This window comes from Papaver somniferum, chromosome 6 (assembly GCF_003573695.1).
Source record: "Papaver somniferum cultivar HN1 chromosome 6, ASM357369v1, whole genome shotgun sequence".
In the NCBI taxonomy this organism is placed as follows: domain Eukaryota; kingdom Viridiplantae; phylum Streptophyta; class Magnoliopsida; order Ranunculales; family Papaveraceae; genus Papaver; species Papaver somniferum.
Genome location: NC_039363.1, coordinates 125,556,334 through 125,576,383, shown reverse-complemented (window position 1 = coordinate 125,576,383; position 20,050 = coordinate 125,556,334). Strand labels below are relative to the sequence as shown.

The 20,050-nt window shown below is 36.0% G+C and overlaps 3 protein-coding genes across 3 annotated transcripts; 2 read left to right on the top strand and 1 right to left on the bottom strand.

Moving 5' to 3' along the window:
• Positions 1–372: 372 nt before the first annotated feature.
• Positions 373–1,033, bottom strand: LOC113291456 (oxysterol-binding protein-related protein 3C-like). The gene is made up of 2 exons (XM_026540988.1): positions 950–1,033; positions 373–786 (listed from the first exon to the last, which is right to left on the bottom strand). Exons 1-2 carry the CDS (start codon positions 1,031–1,033, stop codon positions 373–375), a joined length of 498 nt encoding a protein of 165 aa, XP_026396773.1.
• A 510-nt stretch (positions 1,034–1,543) lies between these two features.
• LOC113289189 (alpha-L-fucosidase 2-like) lies at positions 1,544–6,331 on the top strand. The gene is made up of 10 exons (XM_026538385.1): positions 1,544–1,834; positions 2,192–2,337; positions 2,885–3,720; positions 3,833–3,965; positions 4,286–4,444; positions 4,580–4,804; positions 4,903–5,004; positions 5,083–5,218; positions 5,498–5,693; positions 5,797–6,331. Exons 1-10 carry the CDS (start codon positions 1,618–1,620, stop codon positions 6,101–6,103), a joined length of 2,457 nt encoding a protein of 818 aa, XP_026394170.1. The 5' UTR covers positions 1,544–1,617; the 3' UTR covers positions 6,104–6,331.
• Positions 6,332–19,138: 12,807 nt separating this feature from the next.
• On the top strand, positions 19,139–19,897 carry LOC113291455. The gene has a single exon (XM_026540987.1). The coding sequence runs from the start codon at positions 19,139–19,141 to the stop codon at positions 19,895–19,897; it is 759 nt and encodes a 252-aa protein (XP_026396772.1).
• Positions 19,898–20,050: the final 153 nt, after the last annotated feature.

The window sequence follows — 20,050 nt, the reverse complement described above, 5'->3', positions numbered from 1 at the left end:
AGACAAGGTTTTGACCAATAAAAATAGAAAATTCCCCATAACCTACCAATCATTTTTTTTCAATTATACCGTATGGCAATATAAAGTGGGTAAATTACCAAACTTTCAAAAACAAAAAAAAATACCACAATTTACCACTTTTACTACTGGAGCATTATAATCATGTCCCCGGCGAGAGTTAGGTATAGAGCTGGCAAACGGGCGAGTCGGGGCTTGCCCGTTACAGGTTATACGGGTTCTGGTTTATATGGGTTGAAACCCGCGGGTTGAAATTCTTCACGGGTTGTCATTCTTTCAACCCGTGCCGTAACGGGTTGAACCCGCGGGTTCACGGGTTAGCCTGCCCGTTTCAGAACTGACAAGGATTGCTAATTAAGCCATCTTTTCTTGTCCATACTGCCAAGGGTTGAACTCAATCGGTTGCACAACCTCGATTAAGCTATTCACTTTTGCTCTGTGTTCATTATACTTATAATTGTATTTGTAAATTGGTGTTTCGCCATATGGTGTAGTTACTACTTCATTAGTCAAGTCGAACCATTTTGGAGTAAATGTGTCGCCGTTGGCTTCTCTACTTTTCTTTTCCTTTCTCTGTCTCACCTCTAGGCTGTTTTTCTCTTTGCTGACTTTTGATAGTTCTCTCTTCTCAAGTGCATATCTATCAGGACGTAAACGAGAATCTGATGCCAACATCTGCCTAGGTGCAGTATCCAAACTGTTTACCTTATGTGAGAAGTATGTAAACTGATATTTATCCTTGAGTGGAACATCAGGAACTCTCCGCATCTGCATATCAAACAGCACCGTTAAAATAAATCTATAAGCACCAAAATGCTTTTTCAAAGCGGGAAGTTATACTAGACTAAGAATGCAAATCCATATTTAAACATGTGAACCAATTTGACGAGGATTAAGAAAACGAATAATAATGTTCGATATTAACTCTGACCTCTTTTGGTTCAGTTCCTGAAAGCGGTTTTCCTTCCTCATCGCATGGTTGATAACTCATACTCTCTGTCCATTTTCCAGTCATAAGGATTTTGGGTTCCTTGGAAGCATTGTAAACATACCCATCCACTATAAAATGAGTCACGGGTTTGCGGGTTAAACCCGCGGGTTCACGGGCCGGGACGGGTTAACCCGTTTACTCACAAGCCGACATTTCTCCAACCCGAACCCGGCTTGTTTCAAAACAAGCCGAGCCGGGTTCGGGTTTTCACGGGCCGGGCACGGATTAACCCGCGGGTTTTGGCTTGTTTGCCAGCATTAGTTAGGTAAGCACTGCTCAACAGAACTATACCTGGGTGGCTCAACAGACAATTCAGATGTGATAAGTGTATATAACTAACTTTGTCATGATTTATTACATCATCAATAAACGACGGTTTTACCATCGAAACGTGGCATGTCACAATATCTTTGATCGCATGGCGTGTAAATGATAACGGACAAAACTTTAAAGTAAATGTTGTACAGTGCAGTATACATCACTCCATATCCTGTTACTGTCACAACCATCTTCTCTCCTGCTCACTGAATTAAATTGAACTCTTTTCCCACTCTCTCTCTCTCTCTCTCTTGCTAGATTTTGCTACTGTTTTGAGAGATTTTTTCATCATGGAGGAAGATGGAGAATGGGTTTTCGTTCATCCACCAACAGAAATAGATTTTTGGAATCCAAGCTTAAATCTTTCAGAGACTACTTCTTCTGATCCTCTGAAAGTTCAGTTCACTGCACCAGCAAAACATTGGACTAATGCTGCACCAATTGGTAATGGACGTCTTGGAGCTATGGTTTGGGGTGGTGTTGTTTCTGAAACTCTGCAACTTAATGGTATGATTGAATTCATATCAACATTAATTATCTGTTTAACTAGATTTCTTCCTTCATCCGTATTATTTGTTTATCACAATTCACCGATAGTACACAATTAGCTGGTAAAATTTCGTCCTTTTAAGTCCAAATTAACTACTTTGGTTTCTTGCATTTTGTAATTCCTTGGAAGCTAATTTGTGAGAAATGCATATGTATAAATCAGTCTAATGTGTAAGATTATGTGAAAATTGGATAGGCCCAGAGATCACAATATATGTGTGTATCCTTGAGTTTGTTTAATTTTGCTAGATTTTCATGTGGAGGGATAACGGATTTGAGAATTTTGTTGTTTGATGAAGTGATTATTTTGTGTAGAGGATACACTGTGGACAGGGGTGCCACTGGACTATACAAACTCTGAAGCGCCTAAAGCACTGGCGGAAGTTAGGAAACTCGTTGATGAAGGTGAATACGTTAAAGCTACAGAAGCTGCGTTTCAGTTGTCGGATAAACCTTCTGATGTATGTGACTAAACTTGCATTTTATTTTATTGAATTTTTCAGATATAGCAACAGAAGGGTAGTGATATTATTACTCTTTTGGAATATATATTCTTCTAGAGTGTTCATAAATGTGTATGTTTGGGTGGGTTCAATTTTGGTTCAGGGTGTATCAATTTGTAGATTCGTTCAACTGAAATACTCATTAGGTAGCAGGTGATGGGGGAAAAATATAATGCTACTAGATTTGGTACTCATATGCCCTTATGATACGGTAGGTCGGCAGCTGGTGTGGCATATTTGTAACTTCAGATGGCCAATTCAGGTGGTCTTGTTGAAAGATATAGCCTGCATCCACTGATGGACGTTCATAATTCTTGTTTATATGTGATTATATTAACCTCTTGGGTTCTAAACTCTGTTCTATGATCTCAATTTCAGTGTGAGTGTTGTATAATTTTAATAACTAAATGCAAAGAAAAAAGTTGTCTACTTTGGAGAACGTACATTCAAGTATTTGAGATTACTTATCAATGGTTTGTAATTGCATTTTTTTTTAATGATGAAGGTTTACCAACTTTTAGGTGATATCAAGTTAGAATTCGATGATTCCCACGTGTCCTATACAGAAGAATCTTATCGAAGGGAACTTGACTTGGACACTGCAACAGTAAAAGTGAGATATTCCGTTGGTGATGTAGAGTTTACAAGAGAACATTTCATCTCTTATCCTGATCAAGTAATTGTGACAAAAATCTCTGCAAGCAAATCAGGGAGTCTTTCATTTACGGTATCACTAGATAGCAAGTTACACCATCACTCATTGGTAAATGGAGATAACCAGATTGTCATGGAAGGAACCTGTCGTGGTAAGAGGATTAAGCCTAAAGATGATGCTGATCCAAAAGGAATTAAGTTTTCTGCAGTAGTTCGCTTGCAGGTTAGTGGTGATAAAGGAGTGGTATCAATTTTGGACCACAGGAAGTTGAAGGTTGAAAATTCAGACTCTGTTGTGTTACTACTGGTAGCCTCATCTTCGTTTGGTGGGCCTTCAACTGACCCTCAAGATTCTAAAAAGAATCCCACTTCGGAGTCGCTAAATAAGATGAATTCCTTGGAAAACATTTCCTATGCTGATCTTTATACACGTCATCTGTCTGACTATCAGAGTCTTTTTCACCGTGTATCACTGAAGCTTTCTAAGAGTTCCAAGAGTGTCAAAGGTGAGAATGACAGGGTTTCAACTGCAGAAAGAGTGAAGGCTTTCAAAACTGATGAAGATCCTTCCATGGTGGAGCTTCTGTTTCAGTATGGTCGCTATTTGCTTATTGCTTGCTCAAGGCCAGGAACGCAGCCGTCAAACTTGCAGGGAATATGGAATAAGGATGTTGAGCCAGCATGGGAGTATGTGCTACATTGTTTTTACCTTTCTATGTTGAGATATATTGATTATAACCTTTTTATTTCTTTTATATTTCTGGATCTTTATAAATGCCGTTTTATGATCTTTTATCAGTGGTGCGCCGCATCTGAATATCAATCTTCAAATGAACTACTGGCCTTCCCTTTCTTGTAATCTTCGGGAATGTCAAGAACCTTTGTTTGATTACATCTCCTCTCTGGCAGTCAATGGAAGTAGAACAGCACGAGTAAGTTTCTCCTCAAATGTAGTACTTTGTACTCGTTGTTTATGAAGGTCTTGAGAGTGGTCCTGCAAAATATGTATTTAGTGTTCTCCAAGTTCTGTAAACTAGGATTCCTGACTTGGAACTGCAGGGGTAGACCATGTAAAAGATATAATTTTCTTACACAAGTATACGTCCAATGATGGCCCATGTGATGACTTAACTAACTTGAACCACACTAGATGTAGCTTAAGCAAACTTCTTTCTTTCCTTGTATTTAGATGAACCACTCAATTTGTTTATGGAAAGTTGACAAGACTTAATATACGTAATCATATGGACAGGTCAATTATGAAGCTAGTGGTTGGGTGGCACATCAAGTGTCAGATGTATGGGCAAAAACATCACCAGACTATGGGGATCCTGTTTGGGCATTTTGGCCAATGGGTGGAGCATGGCTAGTCACACATCTGTGGGAGCATTATACTTACACAATGGACAAAGTAAGATAATTCTAGCTCAATCCTCTTGAAATTTCGATAACTTTCTTCTCGTGCACTTAAGCTTAAGTACTGATTCAAATTATCTTCCTTCAACTTTGTATAAAAATTAAGCCGCTTATTTTCTTGCACACTCAGGGATTTTTAGAAAAAAAGGCTTATCCATTGTTGGAAAGTTGCGCATCGTTTCTGTCGGACTGGTTGATAGAAGGCAAAGGAGGATTTCTTGGGACCAACCCATCAACTTCTCCTGAGCATAGATTTGTTGTCCCAGGTGGCAAGACTGCTAGTGTGAGTTACTCGACAACTATGGACATGTCAATCATCAGGGAAGTTTTCACCCAAGTTATCTCTGCTTCTGAGGTAATAATTCGTCCGTAAAGGCCAACGCTCGTAGTTTGAAAATGCCTAGCAGGTATATCAAATTTGACTAGGTCTGTTTCTTTTGCACATGTGAGAAGATTTTGGGGAAAACTAAGGATGCTTTAGTTCAGAAGGTTAAAAAAGCACAAGCAAGGCTTTACCCAACAAAAATTGCTAGAAATAATTCTATCATGGAATGGGTACGTTAGACCAAACCACTTGAGTATCTGCTTATCTAAGCTTTGGCAATTGTAAGTATCCAATATGCTTCTTGGCAGGCAGAAGATTTTCAGGATCCAGAGCCAACCCATCGCCATGTGTCGCACCTGTTTGGTTTGTTTCCAGGACACACGATAACTGTGGAGAAAACTCCAGACCTATCTAAAGCTGCTGAGAACACACTTCTTAATAGAGGTTTGTTGTTTAATATAGGAAAATTTACTTGGTAAAGTTGGGTGTTAGTCTTCAGTTGATATATTTACCTGGATGGTAAACTTAACTCAGACTGTTTCATGGGAATCCTAGAGTAAAGAACATTATACATCAATAAGGTCATTGAGCTCCAGTCAGGACTTAAGTGTCCACACAACTGACGTGGTGGGATCTTTTTGGTCCATATATTAACCGTGCACCAACGAAATCAAACTGCTGAAAACTGAGACATTACCTTATATCGTCTTCTTGGCTGGACAGGAGAGGAAGGTCCAGGATGGTCAACAACATGGAAAGCATCTCTGTGGGCTCGTCTTCATAGCAGTAAACATGCATATCGGATGGTCAAGCATTTGATCGACTTGGTGGACCCAGATCACGAGAGTGACTATGAAGGAGGCCTTTACAGTAACCTGTTCACTGCACACCCTCCATTTCAAATTGATGCCAATTTTGGGTAAGCGTCAATGTGAATATATATAGGAATGAACAACAGACTTCGCTAAATGTTTGGGTGAATTTTTGTCAATTAACTCTGTGATTATGTTTGTGTATGCCAGATTTTCTACAGCAATTGCCGAAATGCTCGTTCAAAGTACTGTAGATGACCTGAATCTGCTTCCAGCTCTACCTCGCGATAAGTGGGCAAGTGGGTGTGTGAAAGGTCTGAAAGCTCGTGGTGGTGTGACAGTCAATATTTGCTGGACTGGAGGAGAACTTCACGAAGTTGGTCTTTGGTCGAAGGACCACAACTCCTTAAGAAGAATTCGTTACAACGGAGCTACAGTTACCACTGTAATACTACCTGGGAACGTTTACACATTCAACAAACAACTAAAATGTGTGAAAAAGCAAAGTCTCTTCTAAATATCATTTTGTCAAAAACAAAGAGGGTATTTTTTAGGGAGGAGACTGATTATTGATAAGGGGCTGGCTATTCAAAACATAATGAAGTTTTTTGTCAGAATGAGGTTTATGAGTGATTACTTGATTTCATGCTCTATGGGCTGTTTGGTAACCATTATTTTAATGGATTATCAGCCCATCATCCATTATTCAGATCGCTTGGTAATCATTATAATAATTTATTATTTTAATTATAATTGAAAAAAATCAATTATTTTCATAAACAGAAAAAAATTGTTTTGAAAATTTATTATAATCAATTATTTTCTCTAACAAATTCAAATTGAATTTTTTTTTCTTATTTTCTCTAAAATATCAAGAGAGAGACATAAATACAACATATGACAAAAAAAAATCCTAAATCATTGTTATTTCCTCTCATTTTGGAGATCATTATTCTAAGATAATCAATTACTTGAAAAAAATGTTTGAAATTTTTTATTTTAAAAACGATTATATAAAAATCATTTATCAATTTATGATTATCTATAATCATAAATTTTACCAAACAAGGCCTATAAATTAAAAAAAAAAAGAAAAGAAAGAAGAAACAACCAAAAAATCAAATTTTAGCAGAAGAGAAGATGAGAACTCGATCCGTATTTGTTCTTTTTCTTATATAGTTGTAATGAAATCTCAGCCATAACTTACGAAGATGTCAACGCAAAAGAACCTTACATTATAGAACTTGGAAAATATGCAATTACTGAAAACAACAAGAGCAGAAGGAAAAAGTTGTGTTCGATAGAACATATGCAGCACGAGACAAAGCATGGGTATAGGAAAAACGCAGTATTGCCTTCAACTCACTACAACTACTGAACATATATACGCAGCTTGAATTCTTGTAGATTTTCAGGCAGGAATCTATCTTTGTAGGAAGTCAAGGCAACTCAGAGTTTTAAAATTTTCTCTATCTCGCTATGGATTAGCTTGCAATAAGAGATGATATTATGTCTTAGTTTGCCAACGAAAGCGCATATGAAAAGTTTAAAATCCGCACGTCTAATGTTTCTGTCTGGTGTATGCAAAAGAAAACTAAGACCAATGCTTTTCAAACAAAGATTTAGAGATCAAATCATATACGGCATATAGTGACAAACATGTAGTGATGCAGGATAAGAGCAGTAGCAGTGCAGGTTAAGTTGGAGTGGTGTAGGTTACTGAAATAGTGTTGTGCAGGATAAGGAAGTTTGAACTGTAATTCCCTCTCACGTGTGCTAGCTGTCCCACATGTATTTGTCGGTCAGGTGTACGTTAGTCTGTCTTTAAATGCACACATTTAATGTGTTGTGTCTGAAAGAAAACTTTTATCTTCTCAATTGAAACAATGTGTGTGTTTCCTGTGATTGATAAAATGTCGTTATGGTATCAGACAAGGTAGGTTAGGGTTTTTCTCCTCACCATTTTCGATCATGTTACTTTAATTTCTTGATTTGCTAACCAATTTAGCTTCAGATTTTTTTGTTATTGCCTACTTCTCACGATCTACTTCCTCTCATCAACTATGGACTAGTATTGAGGATCGATTTGCAAGAGCTTCATCAACTCATTCTATTCAGCTTCGAACCAAATTGATTTCCATAAGTCAAGGTGATTGATCTATTCCATCTCTTACAAATGAAATTAAATCATTATCAGATCAATTAGCAGCAGCTGGTGAAATCATATCAGATAAGGAACTTGTTGTTATTACACTAAAAACACTTAATTCAGATTACATTCCATTTGCAACATCTATGAGACACAGAAATCCTCCTATCTCAAGCATTGAATTACACAATAATCGTTAAGTGAAGAAGCAGTGGTTAGTGACAGACTCAAATCTCAAAAGAAAAATACTGAAGCCAAGGCATTTGTTGCTCATAGAGGATCTTTTAGAGGAGGTTACTATCACAACAATAGAGGCAATTACAGAGGAAGAGGCTATTCTAATTCAAATGGTGGTAGATATCCCAATTCAGTAATATTTAGCAGGAATCCTTCAGGCAGAAGATATCAAACTGCTGATAAGCCACCACCATATCAGATTTATCTTTCTCCTGATCATCTGGCTCCTAACTGCAGTCAAAGATTAAATTTATCTTATCAAGGCAGAAGGCCACCAACAAATCTGAGTGCAATGCTAGCAGCTGCTGATATATTTGATATTCCAAAAGAGTGGATTGCAAACAGTGGTGCAAACAGTCATGTTGCTTCTAACAAGGATGAGTTTCAAGAAGTTACACCATATGATGGCTCAGAACTCATTCAAACTGCTAGTTGTGAAGGTATGTGTATTACTCATAAAGCTAACTCTAGTAGAATTTCTAATGATCATTCATTCACACTCAATGATGTTCTTATTGTCCCTCAATCCGCACATAATCCATACATAAATTTACATCAGATAACAATTGCTCATTAACTCTTGATTCAAATGGATTTTGTGTGAAGGATCTCAACTCTAGGAAGCTTCTTTTCCAAGGTCCGCACAAAAATGGACTTTATCCTATTTCATTCAGCTCGAAACATCATTCTCTCACCTCCACACTTCATGATCCAGCTTTACTTCACAGAATATTTGGACATCCTTCATTTCAGACTCTACAAAAATTGTGTACTAAACTGAAATTATCTAGTGTTTCTAATAAACCCTTCTTTTGTAATGAAAGCAAATTATGCAGATGTCAGAAACTACCATTTAAAATGTCTAGTTCTGAAGCTACTAAACCTTTAGAACTTTTGCATATAGACCTATGGGTTCCTTGTCATATAGCTTCTACATCAGGTGTTTTGTATTATGCAAATATATTGGATGAATTTACCAAATATTGTTGGCTTTTACCTATTATTACCAAAGCAGACTTTAAACATGCTTTCATCTCATTTTTCACTAGAATTGAAAAGTTATTATCTCACTCTGTAGTTACCATAAGAACTGATAATGGTGGTGAGTTTCTCAATAATTTTCTTCTTCATTTATGTGAATCAAAAGGTATCAGTCATGAACTTTCTTGTCCACACACCAGAACAGAATGGTGTTGTTGAATTAAAGCATAAACACCTTTTAGGAATCACTAGAACTCTTCTTTATCAAGTCGGTCTACCAAATTCTTTTTGGGTAAAAGCACTTCAGAATGCTAATTATCTTATCAATAGGCTGCCAACCAGAGCCATTTCTTTTCAATCACTTTTTGAAGCTCTATTTCATAAACAACCTGACTATAACTTTCTTAAATATTTTGGTTGTGCTTGATTTTCATGGCTCAATACCTACACCACAAATAAACTTGAACCTATAAGTAAACATTATATTTTTCTTAGTTATAGTTTAAATCACAAAGGCTACAGATGTCTTGACCCTATCTCTGGTAACATTTATATTTCTAGACATGTTTCCTTCAATGAATCTTAATTTCCTTACAAATCACTAGTTTCTGAGAGTACTACACTGCCTCCTGCTTCCATTCCAGCTGTTTTGCCTATTGAGTTCTCTACTGAGCCTCTTGCTCCAATCTCCACTTTTCAGCTTATTGTTTATTCTCCTAGAATTCCTCCAGCTCCTACTTTTACTATGAATGATCCCAGCATGACTACTAGGGTTAAAAGAGGAATATACAATCCAAAGTCTTACTTTGCTACCAAACATCCATTGTCAGTTGCATTCTTATCTTCAATTCCTACTTGTATTACTGCTGCTAACAAAATTGATGTTTGGAGAGTTGCTTCTGTGAATGAGTATACTGCTCTTCAAAATGCTGGTACTTGGTCTTTAGCACCACCTGAAGCTGATCAAAATGTCATTGGATGCAAGTGGGTGTTTAGAATAAAGTACAATCCTGATGGCAGCATTGACAAGCATAAGGCAAGACTTGTTACAAAAGGCTATAATCAACAACCAAGACTTGATTTTGAAGATACATTTAGTCCAATAGCTAAGCCAACCACTATCAGAATTATTTTGTCTATGGCAGTCCAATTCATCAGCTTGATGTAAGTAATGCCTTTCTTCATGGTGATATGAAGGAAAATGTTTATATGGCTCAACCCCCTGGCTTTGTATATCCTGATAAACCTAATCATGTGTGTCTACTGCATAAAGCTATTTATGGGCTAAAACAGGCACCTAGAGCATGGTTTGAGAAGTTGAGTACTTCCCTGATCTCTTTGAAGTTTGTTCATTCAGTTGCAGATTCTTCATTGTTTGTTCACAAGGATGGTAATCAGATTATAGTTACCCTTGTTTATGTGGATGATATCCTGCTTACTGGTTCTTCTTCAGCCTTTATTCTTCATGTCATTGCTCAGTTGCAGTTGCAGTTTCCATTTAAGGATTTGGGTCCTCTGCATTATTTTTTGGGTCTTGAAGTTCATAGGAATGCCGATTCTTTATTTTTATCTCAGACTAAGTATGCAGTGGATCTTCTCAATAAATTTCATATGGAGGGTTCTAAGTCATGTAAGACTCCAATTGCTGCTTCAGAGAAATTATCAAAGGATGATGGTCTCCTTCTAGACAATCCAACCGAATACAGGTCTTTAGTAGGGGCACTTCATTATCTTACTTGGACAAGGCCTGAAATTTCCTTTGCAGTGAACTTAGTTTGCCAACATATGAAGCATCCTATAACTGTGCATCTGGTGGCTGCTAAAAGGATTTTACGCTATGTCAAAGGCACTCTTGTCTATGGCATACACTTTCCAAAAGGTAGTTCATTTCTTTTGGGCTTTTTTAATGTTGACTGGACTGGTTGTGTTGATGATAGAAGATCAACTGGAGGCTACTGTGTTTTTCTTGGTCCTAACATCATTTCCTGGTCATCCAAGAAGCAGACAACTGTGGCACGCTCAAGTACTGAAGATGAGTATCGCATTCTAGCTCATAGTGCTACTGAAATTGTTTGGATCTGTTTTACACTCATAGATCTTGATCTACTACTACCAGGTGTGCCTAAACTTGCCTGTGATAATCTTAGCTCTCTTTCCTTAACTTCTAATCCAGTGCTTCATTCAAGAATGAAACATGTTCAGTTGGATTACCATTTCTTAGGGAGCTAGTACAATCCAAGGCTCTATATGTATTTTATGTCAGCACAATAGATCATATCGCGGATATTTTTACAAAGGGTCTTCATGCTCCACGTTTCACTTTGTTGCGTTCTAAGCTTAATGTCAGCTCACTGCCCTTGAGCTTGAGGGGGGATAATGACACACATGTAGTGGTGCAAGATAAGAGCAGTAGCAGTGCAGGTTAAGTTGGAGTGGTGTAGGTTACTGAAATAGTGTTGTGCGCGATAAGGAAGTTTGAACTGTAATTCCCTCTCACGTGTGCTAGCTGTCCCACATGTATTTGTCAGTCAGGTGTATGTTAGTCTTCCTTTAAATACACACATTTAATGTAATGTGTCTGAAAGAAAATTTTATCTTCTCAATTGAAACAATGTGTGTGTTTCCTGTGATTGATACAATGTCGTTACCATAGAACAAAAAGTCACAAAACTGTTTAACAAAAAATAACTCACCCACCAAGTAGAAATTCCGAGCTCTACATGGAGGGTCTTCTTCAGACATTGTATACCAACATAGGATAACTAGCAACCGGAAAAATAATTTTTGAAAAGCAATTTTCCAGACCATTACCTCTCTTCCCTCCTCTAAACTTTCTCAATCTCAAAGCTCGGTCATGGAGTAGTTCTCTTCTCGAGTCCCCTGGATTAATTCTAAAGCGGCAGAAACTATGGTTTTGGCAATTTTCTCATCACTTCAAAGGGTTTGAAATTCTCTATTTTCTTTTAAAAAGTCTCTTTTTTCTAGTTATCTTACAAACTTACCTTTTCAGTCATAAAATGAGGAATCAGTTTATTTGAATCTTACTAGTTTAAGAATGCATTACAGAGTTTTTCGAATAACTTTTCTTAATACTTTCAAAAATTGCATACACTTTTTGCATAAACGTACTTAGAAACAATAATAGAATGTTTGAAGGAGTTTTGTTGGTCTTCTTTCTACGGTCTTTAGATATCGTCGTTGCTCACGGGATGCTCTATGAAAATAACAAATCCATGCGCTTCATCGTTTGTGCGCCTCCATGATCTCCTCAGTAAACTCCTCTTTTGTTTTTCGATGTTTTGATAGGTTAAAAAGTGATGTGTGTGTTGGTTTAGGCACTCATACATAATCTCACACAGTAGAACTATGGCCATTGTTTTCTTTCCAGCCTAGTCTGTGATAACTTTTCTTATGATTCTTAGACAAAGGGGAACTCCTTTATACTGCCTCTGTAGACAGTATTCCATGTTTCTTTTAATGCTAATTCATCTGACCATGTTTCTTTTAATGCTAATTCATCTAAATATGCGATTTTTGTCTTTCTGTTTCTTTGATTTCCTAACGCGCTCTACAAACTAGATTGGTACTTTTTTTTTCACTTATTTTGGTTGGATGTTTTGTTTTTTGCACGAACCTTTATATTCCTGGATGTTTCAGAATCATTACTAATTGAAGTTGAAGACTCTTCATTCCCTGAATTTATTTTTCCATGGTAAACTCTTAAGCTCTTCGTTCCGTTTTTAATTTTCTGGTGAGAGAGTACTGGAAATTCCTAAACAGTAACTTTTCAAAATTCAATAGTATATTCAAATTTGAATTTGAAATTGCAGTTTTTTTTTCTTTTGTTTAGAGAGAGAGGAATTTGACACTGGTCATATTTAAAATTTCTCATGATTTTAGAAGACAAGCTGCTTTATCTAAATGTGGAGTCGACACTGGTCAACTTTACAAGTTTTTTCTCCTAAAAATGTTTTGCCTCTCTGTGCTCGTTTAAAGTTTTTGTAAGTTTGGAGTTATTTTAATTGGTACTAAATATTGATACACATCATGATTTCTGCAGTATTTTCAAAATTCATCCAAGATTTTTTCCTGATTATCCTAGTTAAATGCCTATGGTATCCTTTGAAAAGGATTTAAAGCTTCTTGACACTGGTCAGGTTATTAGACTTTGCCTGACCTAGGTTATCTGTTTTTCTATTACAAAAATTACTGATACGGTTTACTCTTACTTATAGACAACATCTATTTCTTGAGAACATGATAATATAGTTTCTGTTTTGGGCTACTGAAGAATAAGACAGTGGTATTTCTTTTGGATAGCCATAGTAAGTCTTTGCGTTACTGTGCATCAAATACTTCCTTTCTTTTCAAGTATCTGTTTACAATCTAGTTGGAAAAGAGTCGTTAGGTTATGAAATATCTAAAACCAAAAAAGTTGTTTACTGTATTTTCTTTGACAACTAATTTTGTACGTCTAAAACCCATACCTTCTCAAGCATGCCTTTCCCTAAATTTGTAGGAGGCTTTACCTCTACTACATAGGTTCTTGTTTTCTCTCTTTACGTGGATTTTTTCCATCCCTTCTTTTGGTTTTTATACGTTGGCTATTTAATACCCTGGAAAATCTCTATTGTCGCTATCCCAGTTCCTCTTGCACACTTTATTTGCAGTAGAACTTTATATCCTTTTTTTTAACTCTTCTCCGTAAAAGACTGCTACTTTTTTTTGTATTGTTTCTTTTCAGTTCTTTACTGCTCTTTTCTGCTTGTCTTTAATGAATCAGCCAATGCTTTTGCCTGTGGGTTTACAACCCTTATCGACTCAACCAATTCTGAGACGTGCGTCTACTAGAGATTCACCTCCTCCACCCCGTTTTCCCCTGATCATTGAAGACGTAAATAGTGAAACTTCTATAGTGGGAAGAGTTTTCTCAACTTCTATTTTCAACAAGGCTTACATCAAATATGCTTTAAAATATAGATGGGGACCGAGAACTAAATTCACTATCTCTTTTATATTTGAAAATTTATTTCTAATTGAGTTTCATCAAAAGGAACATGTGTCTTTAATCCTGGCTCATAGACCCTGGCAGGTATATGGTGATGCTTTTCCTATGTGTCTCATTTTCTCCGATGGTCTAATAGAAAGGGATTCACTGAAGTTTATATCAGTTTGCGTTCAGATTTTAAATATACAAAACTTTCATTATCATGACTGCATAATATCTAAGATTTGCAAAAAAATTGGTAGAGTCTCCGAAATCTACCCGCCAAATGCTATCCCTGAACCAGGTGACCCTATTTTTGTGAAGGTTGAGCTTAATATTGAAAGAAAACTATTGATTTCTGTTAGATCTAAGGTTGGGAATAATCCTGAATCACTAATCCATTTTGTTTACATGAACCTGCCACATCATATATGCTTAACCTGTAACAGATTGGGTCATGTTCAGGCGAACTGTGCCATTATAGGGAATCATATGCTTGAAGGAATCTATGATTCTTCTCCTTTCATAGATTGTGACGACGAATCCCAAAGTTGGGAGTATGATTTCAAGGTTCTGTTAAATGAACAAATTGACTTGGGTATTTCTTCTGATGCATCGTTAAGCTCTACAGCTTTTCTTTCTCCCTCTACTGTCTTTGAATATATAAACGATTTTGATCTGATTGATGCTGATGTTTTTCTAGACCATCTGTATGGGCCTGAATCAGCTTCATCTGACATGGATGTTGAAGATAGTGAGTCACATAGTTTGATCTTACCTTCGGTTGGACCGGATCCGGATCTGGATGGATATCTGTCTAATCTGGGTAAAAGACCTTATTCGGATCTATCACAGGTTACACCTAGCTTTTCTCTTTTACCAGACTATAGAGAAATATCATATTGGGATTTCAAAACTAGGGCAGATGGTCTTTTAGGGGACTTAGTTGAGAAATCAAGTTTCTGTATGGGTGAATCATCTTATGCGGCTCCGGCGATAATAGATCTCACATCTTCTAATCACTCCGATGAACAATTTTTGACTCCGGAAAATGAACTTCCTGTGAAACCTGCATTCATAATTACTTTCTCATCTTCTACAAGTGAAAGCTTTTCTTCAACTGGTTCTTCTGATTCAGAAAATTTGTTACCTTCTTGTGGTCATTCTACTGATCCCTTTAATACTTCATCTCCTCCTCTTCCTGTTTTAAATCTAGAAGTTAATGTTAGTCAAAATGATTTTAATCAGTATGGGTCTTTCTTAGAAGTTCAATCAAATTTGGAGTCAGTTTCAAATCCTATAGAAGAGAAAATTGTCTCCATAATGAAGGTTACTGATGAAGGAAAACAGGGGACTCATGTACTTTTTTCTTAAGCTTAATCTCTTTTCCCACTGCTTTTTTTTTTTACTTGAATATGATATTGTTTACTTAATTCTCTGGCTGTCACATCTTTCGTATGCTTTACAATTAGTATAATTCTTAGCTGAGCATATACCTAAACATAAACTGGGTGTCTTTCCTAATTTGCTTAGAGATTTTAATTCCATATGGGCTGTAATTCTGAAATTGATAGATTATAGACATTCAATCAACCAGTGCCGTGAATTCTAAAATTGATTGCTTATAGATTTTAATTAGACTAACTAGTACTGCTTTGGCCAGTTATTTCGCCTTTTTAGTAATTCTTGAACTCTAGTATAATTCAGTTTGTTGTTTTCCAGTGTCTCCTGCGTTCCATCATATGATTATTAAACTATTTTGATTTTGCCTTATTTCACTAGTATTATCCTATAGAAATTCAATTTTATAACTTAGCCCAACATACATAAATCTCTTACATTAGTTCCTGCCTTCATTTTTTTGATTTTTATATTTTTATTTTCTCAATTTCTTGCTTTGCTTACTGTGTTATAATACTGAAACCCTGAACTTTTGCTCCCTTAGTTTATAAAAGATGAGATTAGTTGCCTGGAATACTCAAGGTTATGGGAATAAAAAAACCCAACAACATCTGCATCAAATCACTAGAAATGAAAAACCTGATATCTTGTTTCTATATGAAACAATGTCTCAGAAACCTTTTCTCAAAAAACTCTAACTGATTACCCTAACACTTTTTTTGTTGATCCCATTGGCAAGGCTGGAGGTTTGGCCTTGGCATGGATTGATGGTTTCCATTTTGACATTGTTCAATGGAATAAAAATATGCTAAATGTTTTAATAAAAAAAAACTTTCATGAGGACCTCTGGCTGCTAACGGATTTCTATGGTTGTCCTCATAAACCCCTTAAACTTGAATCATGGAAGTTTCTAGAGGACATAACTCTTAGACTAACTCATACTGGTATGCCGTGGGTTGTAATGGGCTATTACAATCAAGTCCTCAGTCCCATTGAAAAGATGGGAGGCTTACCTTTCAATAGTATGGAAGCCAAGCCTTTCAGTAGATTGCTCCAGAGAGCTGTTCTTTCTGACTTAGGTTTCTCAAGTAACTTATTTACTTGGAATAATCAAAGGGAAGGTGATAAGAATATCTAGGAAATACTTGACAAGGCTTATACAAATGACGATTGGATAAGTCGTTTTCCTGAATCTATTCTTACTCATCTTCCTCATATAGGATCCGATCACAGTCCAATTAGGTTGGATTTAAATCCAATTTCAAAAAATTATAGTCTTTTCCCTTTTAAATTTTTCGACACTTGCCTAAACGAAAAAACTTGTATTCAGTTAATTCTAAATACATGGAATTGATCCTTAATGAATGCAACTGAAATAGTTTTTCAAAACCTTCACACTTTAGGAGAAAATGTAACAATTTGGAGGAAAAACGTTTTTGGGGTGCCTGACAAAAAATTTTCTAAAATTTTAAAAAGAATTGAAAATATTCAGGCTTATAAACATTAACATAATAAACAACTACTTCTTAATGAACAATTTTCTGAACTAGAATCTCTTTATAACATACAAGAATCAATGTCTAAACAAATCTCTAGAGATAATTTTGTTAAGTTACGGGAACGAAATACCAAGTATTTCCACATAAAAACTCTCAAACGAAGAAAACGAAATAAAATTGACTGCTTGCTAAACCAGAAAGGGGAAATTCTGAAAGATAAAAATCATATTGTTGTTGAACTTAAATCTCATTTCGAGACGTTTTTCACTGTTTCACCAACAATCCTGACCCTGAGCTTATGGGGCTAATCCCTAAAATTATCTCTGATAACGATAACTTTAACCTGCTTCTTCCTCCAACTGCAGAGGAAGTCTGGTTGGTTGTTAAATAAATGAAACTCAATAAGTCACCGGGACTAGATGGTTTCCCAGTGAGTTTTTTCAAACATAATTGGAACCTTGTGGGAAATCAAATTGTTTCACTTATTCAAGAGGTTTTTAAAACAAAAACACTGAATCCTAAACTGAATGAAACTTTCATTTTATTGATCCCCAAAACAAAGCATCCAAAATCACCTAGTGATTTCAGACCAATAGGTTTAAGCAACACGCCTTACAAAATCCTTTCAAAACTTCTAGCTAATAATAGACTAAAAAAATTCCCTGATAAAATGATCTCATATTTTCAGTCTGCTTTCTTGTCATCAAGACAAATAGCATACAATATTGTTGCTGCTCATGAGTAATACACTCTCTTAAAAAAATGAAAACTAAAAACGGTGGTTTAGGAATTAAAATCGACATGTAAAAAGCATTTGACAGAGTCAATTGGGATTTTCTGATCCAAACTCTTTGTGCTTTTGGATTCCGTAATGATTGGTGTAATTTAATACACCAATGTGTGTCAACTGCTTCTATTGCAGTTCTTTTAAATGGCAGTTCAGGGGAATTCTTTACCCCCACTCGAGGCTTGAGACAAGGAGACCCGCTATCTCCCTACCTCTTCCTCATTTGCATGGATGTTTTCTCGAGGTTACTATCGTCTAAGGAAAAGACTAAACACATAACTGGTATAAAAATTTCTAGACACAATATACCGATTTCTCATCTTCTTTTTGCCGACGACTGTCTTCTTTTCTCAAAAGCAAATCTTGTTAACTGCAAAAATCTTTTGAACATCATAAGCCAATTTAGTAATGCTTCAGTCCAGCTTATAAACTTCTCTAAGTCAGGTATTTTTTTCAGTAAAAGAATTCATTCTAAGCATCAAAGAATTATGATTAAACTTATAAACATTAAGAAAATAAGTATCTATGATTCATATCTAGGAGCTCCTTTATTCATCGATAGGTCCAAAATCAAAATTTTTGACAAAATAGTTGATAACATGGAAAACAGGGCTCTAAGTTGGAATGGTACTTCTATGGTTCAGACTAGTAAGATGGTTCTGATAAAATCTGTTTTATCTAGTATGCCCATCCATCAGATGGGTTGTTTTTCTTTACCGAAGAAAATAACAAACAAAATTAATGCCATCCAATGAGATTTTTGGTGGGGAAAACAAAATCATCACAAAGGTTTTTGTCCAATTAGTTGGGATTTCCTTTGCGAGCCAATGGAATTAGGGGGATTAGGTTTCAAAGATGTTGAATTGATGAATCAATCCATGATTGCTAAACTTGCTTGGAGATTAGCAACCCAACAGAATACAATTCTGGGCACTGTTATTAAAAGAAAATACTTTAAAAATTCAACTATTTTCCATGCTAATTTTTTTTATAATACCTCTTGGATTTGGAGATGTATATTACAGGGTGTCTCTCTAATTCATAAATTCAGCTGCTGGGAGGTAGGTGATGGTAAGTCAATGAATGTTTGGACAGACAAAGGGATATCAGGTATGGAAGATAATCTCTTAACTTATTGTGGTAGCAAATTAAATTATTTAACACTTTTTTCTGAGCTAATTAACTTAGAAACACAGAAGTGGAATGAACAGGAGGTTAGAAATAACTTCCCAAGAGATCTTGCTGAAATGATTTTAAGCATTCGAATATTCAAAAATAGTCAAAATAACTTGAAACAGGACAATCTTAGATGGTTATTAACAAATGACGGAAATTTTTCTGTTAAATCCATGTACAAAAAACTCAAAAATCCATATGTGGATGATAACAAGTTAAATAATGTTTCTTTCTGGAAAGCCTTCTAGAATCTAAACATCTCGCAGAGAATAAAAAATTTCTTATGGAAATGTATCCAAAATATTTTGCCTGTCAGAAAGAAATTAGGTCAATTCATGAAAGATATAGAATTGGACTGTGTTTTCTGTAATCATGACTGTGAATATCTTAAGCATATTTTCTTCGAGTGCCCATATGCAAAGACAGTATACACGTTACCTCCTCTAGTAGGTTTGAGTCATAATAATGCTGCTAATTTCTGTTTTGCAAATATGTATGCTGATTGGATTGCAGGGATAAGTTCAAATAATGATATAGAAATAATGACAACCAAATGTTGGTTGATTTGTAAGGAAAGATGCCTTAGGGTTTTCCAATCCAAATCTACCACAAGTGTTCAACTAGCCTTAGAAGTACAAAGACATATAGCTTTTTGGTCCCCTTTGAAATCACCTTCAGATGAAAATATAGGCCAAGCAGTCAATAGTTACTCTAACCCATCTTCACAGACACTTCACATAGGCCAGGGATGGACAAAACCGACTCCAAATCAATTTAAACTAAACTTTGATGCTTCATGGATTGATGCTTTAAACTCTGCTGGTTATGGTCTAATTTTTCGTGCTGATACAGGAACTTCTAGTCAAGCCAGAGCTGGGACCTTTCATGCTTCATCTGCAGAAGAAGAAGAAGATTTGAGTCTGCTGGAAGCAGCAAAGTGGGCTAAGAGTATGAATTTCAACAACTTCTGGGTGGAAGGTGACTGTCAGAGACTGATACTCTATGCTCAAGGCAAAGCAAGCAATATTTTTTGGAGGAACAAGGCACTAGTAGAAGAAGCAATGAAAATCTTGCATTCATGTCATCATTGTTAGAGCATTGCTCGGTCGAACTCGCATGCGTTGCTATCTCAAGCATGTTTGTCAATATTAGTGATCAAAACTATAAGTCTTGATTTCTAGTCTACTATAGCTAAGTCTCGGACTAGGATAGAAAGTGTAGTTGAGCTCAAGGACTTCATGGAGATT

Coding starts and splice junctions, on each gene's coding strand:
- LOC113291456 (XM_026540988.1), bottom strand. CDS start 1,033: ATGACTGGAAAATGGACAGAGAGTATGAGTTATCAACCATGCGATGAG. Junction 787..949: donor CAGGAACTGAACCAAAAGAG/GTCAGAGTTAAT, acceptor TTTGATATGCAG/ATGCGGAGAGTTCCTGATGT.
- LOC113289189 (XM_026538385.1), top strand. CDS start 1,618: ATGGAGGAAGATGGAGAATGGGTTTTCGTTCATCCACCAACAGAAATA. Junction 2,338..2,884: donor TGTCGGATAAACCTTCTGAT/GTATGTGACTAA, acceptor TTAATGATGAAG/GTTTACCAACTTTTAGGTGA. Junction 5,005..5,082: donor ATAATTCTATCATGGAATGG/GTACGTTAGACC, acceptor GCTTCTTGGCAG/GCAGAAGATTTTCAGGATCC.
- LOC113291455 (XM_026540987.1), top strand. CDS start 19,139: ATGAAAGATATAGAATTGGACTGTGTTTTCTGTAATCATGACTGTGAA.